Source organism: Etheostoma cragini, chromosome 24 (genome assembly GCF_013103735.1).
Source record: "Etheostoma cragini isolate CJK2018 chromosome 24, CSU_Ecrag_1.0, whole genome shotgun sequence".
Lineage (NCBI taxonomy): Eukaryota > Metazoa > Chordata > Actinopteri > Perciformes > Percidae > Etheostoma > Etheostoma cragini.
Genome location: NC_048430.1, coordinates 790,552 through 796,942, shown reverse-complemented (window position 1 = coordinate 796,942; position 6,391 = coordinate 790,552). Strand labels below are relative to the sequence as shown.

Sequence of the window (6,391 nt, the reverse complement as noted above, 5' to 3'; positions counted from 1 at the left end):
CTCCCCGCGAGCCCCACCACTGTCTTCTTCTCTTTCATTTATTCAAATCCCCAAAACCACGCCGACGTGTTCCTTCTCCTCCGCGGAAGCCGCCCTACCGGAGCCCTGTCCGCGGTGCTGAAGCCCCCCGCTAACCTTCCACCTGGCTGCCGCGGAGAGAGGCGCAAATCCCTGCGTCTCCATCTGACGTTTGACGCAAAATCGAGCCCGCTGGATACACGCAGAGGCGGGGACGACTGGCGGTAAAGGGTCCAACTACCTGTTAGCTTCCCCGGGCTGCGGGATCATGCTGCCTCTGCTGCGCGACGCGACTGAGAAGTGTCGTTTCAGATTCATTCTGCGGATTTGAGATCGCAGTTGCGCACCTGCTGACATACTTTGCGCAAGTTGGGAGTAAAACCAAGGCAAGAAGAAGAAGCAGTGCACGCGTTGGTTGTAAGATGGAGGGGATGTAGGAACAGTTGGGACCCGGTGGGGAAAGTTTCAGTGAAAGGCAGAGTTTCAGAAGAGGGAAGAGGAGAGGTGCGTGTGCGCGTGTGCGTGCGTACTTGCGTGTTACGGACACAGAGAAGGTTATGACCGCGTGTCTTCACCTGCACCTCGGGCTGCTGCTGTTGCTGGCCTGCTGGCAAACACCAGGGATGGTCGGAGCAAGTGAGTCTCTGTTTGGTTTCTCATTTTTAATGCAGTCATCATCAAAGGGAAGTCAAGGTGCAGAAATCTGGCAGAAGTCAGTTAATAAGGAGGTTTCTGTCCCAGGGATGTGATGTGTGTTTTAAAGGTGCTTACATGCAACAAATGCTTTATAAGCAGACAGTATTCATCTATAAATATTAACAATGTATGTGCTGAAACACATGTTTTTGTTTCTCTCCAACCACTTATCTCATAAAAGAACAAATATTAAGTTAATTTGTGAAAGTAGAATGATGATTTCCATGCAATGTGTACATAAATACCATTTTTAACATCTATTAACACCACTATCATGCTGATGGTTAAGGGGATGATTCAGTTGTTTCTGAGGTCACTTATCAAGGCATTCCTTCACGTTGCTTTCAAATGTTTAGACCTTATTGATCATTTTGACCAAGTCTAGGAGACTGTTCGTCTGTAACAAAACAGACATTTAAAATGTTAATTTTCATGCTGGACTTTGGAGAAAAAAGGAAGGAAATGGATCTGATTCCCAGTGTTGTCAGTGCAAGCTGCATGGTCTCTCTCATCAGGGTGGTGGAGCGTCGCTGGGGTTTGATCCCTGGCCCTGCAGTCCCATGTCAAAGTGTCCTTGGGCAAGACCCTGAACCCTGAATGGCCCTCAATGCTGCGCTATCGGAGTGTAAATGTGTGTGAGTGTGTATCTGATGAGCATATGGACCCTTGTACGCCAGCCTCAGCCTCAGTGCATGGATGAGTGTGAATGGTTCCTGTATTATGTAAAAGCTCTCTGAGTGGTCGTTGAGACTAGAAAATAGCTTTATAAGAACTTAATATTTACAGATGTTCTGTGTTGGTGGCTTTCATCCTGCTCTTGTTTTCAAGGTTTGGGAAAATGACATGAAAAGATGACCATATTCACACAGTATTTATGTGAACGTTACACGTTGACAAAGAGGACTACATGATGGTCGTTGTCCTTGTTCTCTGTTAGAAGCATCTTTAACCCTTTAACCTGCTATTATATGCATATTTAATCTGCTGTTATGTGCATCTTTAACCTGCTGTTTTTATGCATCTTTAACCCTTTAACCTGCTGTTATATGCATCTTTAACCCTTTAACCTGCTGTTATATGCATCTTTAACCCTTTACCCTGCTGTTATATGCATCTTTAACCCTTTAACCTGCTGTTATATGCATCTTTAACCATTTAACCTGCTGTTAGATGCATCTTTAACCCTTTAACCTGCTGTTGGATGCATCTTTAACCCTTTAACCTGCTGTTATATGCATCTTTAACCCTTTACCCTGCTGTTATATGCATCTTTAACCCTTTACCCTGCTGTTATATGCATCTTTAACCCTTTAACCTGCTGTTATATGCATCTTTAACCCTTTAACCTGCTGTTGGATGCATCTTTAACCCTTTAACCTGCTGTTAGATGCATATCTGCTGTTATATGTATGAACATGAGGCAGTGTGGAATAACATCGTCTTAATAAACTCAAAACTACTAAAGTTGGAACTAAAAGAGCAAAGTGGATGCACAGCTTTACACTCACGTGTGACTTAATGTGGGATTATTTGGGTTGAGTGGGGGGGGGGCGTTGCTGCACTGTATTTACACTGTACATTTCAACAAGACAAACAGCTGTTGTAAAACTGTTAAAAACGTGGTTTAATGTCTATCACGAGATAAGTGTTTCAAAGCTCTCTCTCTCACTCTCTGGCCAGTTTAATTAGCGGTAGCAGCGATGCACTTCCATCACCCCACCCACGGGTGGGACTTGTGCTCCTCTATCTTCATTAAAGGTTTTATGAAAAGCAACATTTAGCAAAAGTCACTGTGCGTCTTATTGGCTGATTACCAACAGAAGACTGATCTATTTTTACAAGGCTCTGTATTCATTTAGCCAATGAACTGTGCCTTGTTTATTTCCCCACATGGCCTTCAGGACAGAAACATCCCATAATACCAGGAGCTCAGCATCTTAAACAACGTTCATTCATGAATAAAACTAAGCGGTATGAAATCTTTTTCTTGTTCAGTATTGGTTTTAAATCACTTGAAACTGTTAGAAAAGGCAAGGCAAACAGATGGATTCACACAACGTGCTTGGCGTCATGTTCAGCTTCACCCAGCACATCTTATTGTGGGACCAAACTGAAACTCTACTTTCCAAATTCTAAATCATAATAAAATTAGATTAGATAATACTTAAAAAATCGTATAATCCCACAATGGGGACATTCCTCTGTTACCGCAGCAGTATTACTCAGTAAAAAGGATATTTATCTTAATGAGTCATGATCATTGTTGCGGTCCATTTGTATCATAGTGAAAGCTAGCTAAACCTAGACCGTGTCATCACCCAGACCAGAGTGTATCGAGACTGAAACCAGGCCAAGACTTTAAGGGGTTGAAACAGAGACAAGACCAAGACCAGTGTGAGTCCCACCCTGCATGCTTGTGGATAATGTTGAGCATGTGGCAAATGTTAACCATAGGCACTCCTCAAATTGATCTGAAAGACCCACATTCCCATAAAAAACACCCTCAGAAAACAAATTAAGATTCTTCTTCTTTCACCTCTTTTCTACGTGGAAGTGTGCAGTATCATGAGAAAAGCCTTGATAAAATACTGAAAAGACAGCAACGATCTTGACCGGTCTTGAAATTAAAGGCCTGACTCCTCTTTATCTGAGACCAAGATGAGACGGAGTAGACATGCGGGACCGAGACCGAGACCAAGACCGATCTGGATTCAGTAGCTGGTCTGGAGCTTTTAGTTGAGTTTGCTCAGTTGTCATGGAAGTTTAACATGGACAGGAAGTACTTGTATGCTAAGAAGTCTGTCATGTTTGCTTAATAGGCTGTTTCATGTGCTTCAGGGATGTGTTGTGTAGTATTTTGCTGTCATTTGATAGCAATAGTGGAGAGATGACAGTAAACGAGCCCCGGCTCCTAGTCAGATTCAAACATGTTATGTTGTAGTTCATGGTGGGCATGTTCTGCATCGCCACAATCCCCGACAGCTGCTGTTTGTTTTCAGACCTACAATTCGTCACTTTATTTTGGAAAAGGAGCTTAAAGACAGATTCTTTACAGAAGCAGCACCCGCGGGGAGCATGGGAGGTTTTCATTGAACAGACGCAGGGCAAAGAGCCTCTTTAATCAGTGCGCCTCTCATCGATGATTGTGGTAATTTATTGTCTATGCTCACTCTGATCTTCTCTGGAAACCTGATGATTTAAATGATCCCATGGTCTCCTTTTTGGGGGGTTTCTCCTACCTGGGTTGTTTCCCTCTTGCAGCATCACTTTGATGGGTTCTTGTGACAGACCTCGACCGCCTGAGGGCACATTAACATTCTCAGGTAATTGCTGACATTTGGGTCAAGTCAAATATGTTGTTGCATAATGAGTCAGAAAATGATTAGCAACTTTCCGTTGACTTGTAGAAAAGTTGAAAAAGAATTTAAAGTCTTCTCACGTCACGTCTTAGCGTTATGTAACCATATAGTCATGGAAGGATTACTGAGTGGGCCTACTGATCACAGGCCCCAGGGCCTGAGGAATCATGGGGCCCCTGTGCCTGTACCTCTGTATGAAGTGACTGAAAACTGTTGTTGTTGGAGAGACAATCAAGCAAGAGACAGAAAACAACTACATAAAGAGAGAATGACCACAAAAAAGATGCAGAACTGCCACAAAGAGACATAAAATAACCTTGAAAACATGCAGAATTCCAACAAAGTGACAAAATTGTGACATTGGGGGCCTTTTTACTTGTCTCATGCCCCACGTCCATGATCAAACTGTATCTTAATCAGCATGCACAGGTTTTTTCTGTATCTCAAGCACACACACACACACACACACACACATACACTCACACACACACACGTTAGGCAGCCATCCGTCCCAGAGAGGCTAGAGAGCCATTAGTCTGATTAGACTGTCTGAGTCTATTAGCAAACTGAGACTTGGCTGTGATTTACACTCCGAGTCGTACGTCACAGTCACTCTACTCCAAGAGAACTGATGTAAACAACAGCTGTCACGGGTCGGGTTGTGGTTTTCGTTGTGGTGGAGACACACTCGTTGTGGTGGAGACACACTCGTTGTGGTGGAGACACAGTCGTTGTGGTGGAGACACAGTCGTTGTGGTCGAGACACACTCGTTGTGGTCGAGACACACTCGTTGTGGTGGAGACACAGTCGTTGTTGTCTTGCTTGGAGCTGCAGAGAAACACCGTGCTGGATCAGACAAGAACGTGTACATTTGGCAGAAGCTTTTGTCCGTCTCGTAGTACAATAAATGGCCAGAGCATTGTTTGAAGAGATCAAAACACTGGTTGTGTGTGTGCGCATGGGTTTTTCTAACCTTCTGAGGACCAAATAAGTGCAGAAAGATGAGGGTATCTCATCTGTTGTCATTGTGCCGCTGTAGCTTTATGAGTCCACTAGTTGCAATTAGGACAGCAAAATATTCTTAAATACTTGTTTTTTGTAATATTTACTACAAACAGATAATTATCTCAAACAGCTCAACATGTGGTTCTTGTATTTTTAAGATGTATCTCTATTTTGGAGTACTTTCATAGAAGCATGCATCATCTATCTGAGTGGGCATTTTTAGGAACTGGACTCGCCATTTCAAAGTAACTAAAAAAAATAAGGGTGTACCTATTCCTTTGTATTTTGAATGTGCAGAAATTTAGAGATTTTGGCAAAATATACTCTTGTGTCTACAATTATTCAGCGTTTCCTGGAGTCAGAGAAAATGTTGACTCTCTTTTAAGCTCAAACTCAATAAGAGACACATTTATACAGAATCTGGAGTCTTTGGTTTACTAAAAGCTTTGTGAAGCAGATTTCCCGGTCTGATGAACTGAAGAAGAACAAATGTTGTCTCCTATGAATGGTGTTCACGTTCTACTTAACATTTCCAGATTCAGGTGATGCATTTTAAGACGTAACTGGAAGCTTCAGCTGTGATTTCCTGTGAAACGTTGACAAAAGTCCTGACTATTAGATGGGAAAATACATTTTTTACTGCTTGGTGATGGGGAAAAAACTGCTGCCTGCTGCAGGATAACACCTAAATAAACACTTTATGGAAATATTACAAAAATAACTTGTTCATTCATCACTTAAACAATTGATATCGAATGTAAAATGAATCCTTGATCAGCACAGGATCATACAATTTAAATTGTGGAGTAGCAAAGCTCTTTCAGGGTTAATTTCTGTTTTTTTAACAGTTTTTCTTCTATTTGGAGGTTTGGGGGTGAATGTAATTTATGTTATGCTCCATTTTGTGAAGGGCGATATGATAGAATTTATATCAATATAGCGTGCTTGTGTGCTCTTAAGTCCACCTGAACTGCTATATTTCACAATTCAATCAATATACCACAGTGTCATCCTCTATGCTTTCCCTCCACCCTCTCTCCATCTCTTACCACTCCCTCCATCAATGAACTCCCCCCCGTCCATCCATCTCACTTTGCCCTTCGTCTGCCTTTTATTTCAAAACCAAAGATTGAAAATTCACTCGCCATCTCTTGATATCTGGCCGAGATAATTGCTGTCTTTTCCCTCTTTTCTGCCTCGGACTCATTCATCCATTGTTCTGTCATATTCCTGTCGTCTTTCATCCTCCTCCTCCTCTCTCTGGCTTCCTCTCTCTCATCTCCATTTCTTTCCCTCCGTCTTCCTGACTCCA

General features: G+C 42.5%; 1 protein-coding gene across 1 annotated transcript in view; it reads left to right on the top strand.

Moving 5' to 3' along the window:
• Nucleotides 1–6: 6 nt before the first annotated feature.
• LOC117939312 (fibronectin type III domain-containing protein 4-like) overlaps nt 7–6,391 on the top strand; it is a 23,824-nt gene continuing 17,439 nt past the window's right edge. The window contains exon 1 of the mRNA XM_034864550.1: nt 7–654. Within this exon, the coding sequence (XP_034720441.1) occupies nt 576–654 (79 nt within the window). The 5' untranslated portion in view covers nt 7–575. The remainder of the gene's footprint in view (nt 655–6,391) is intronic.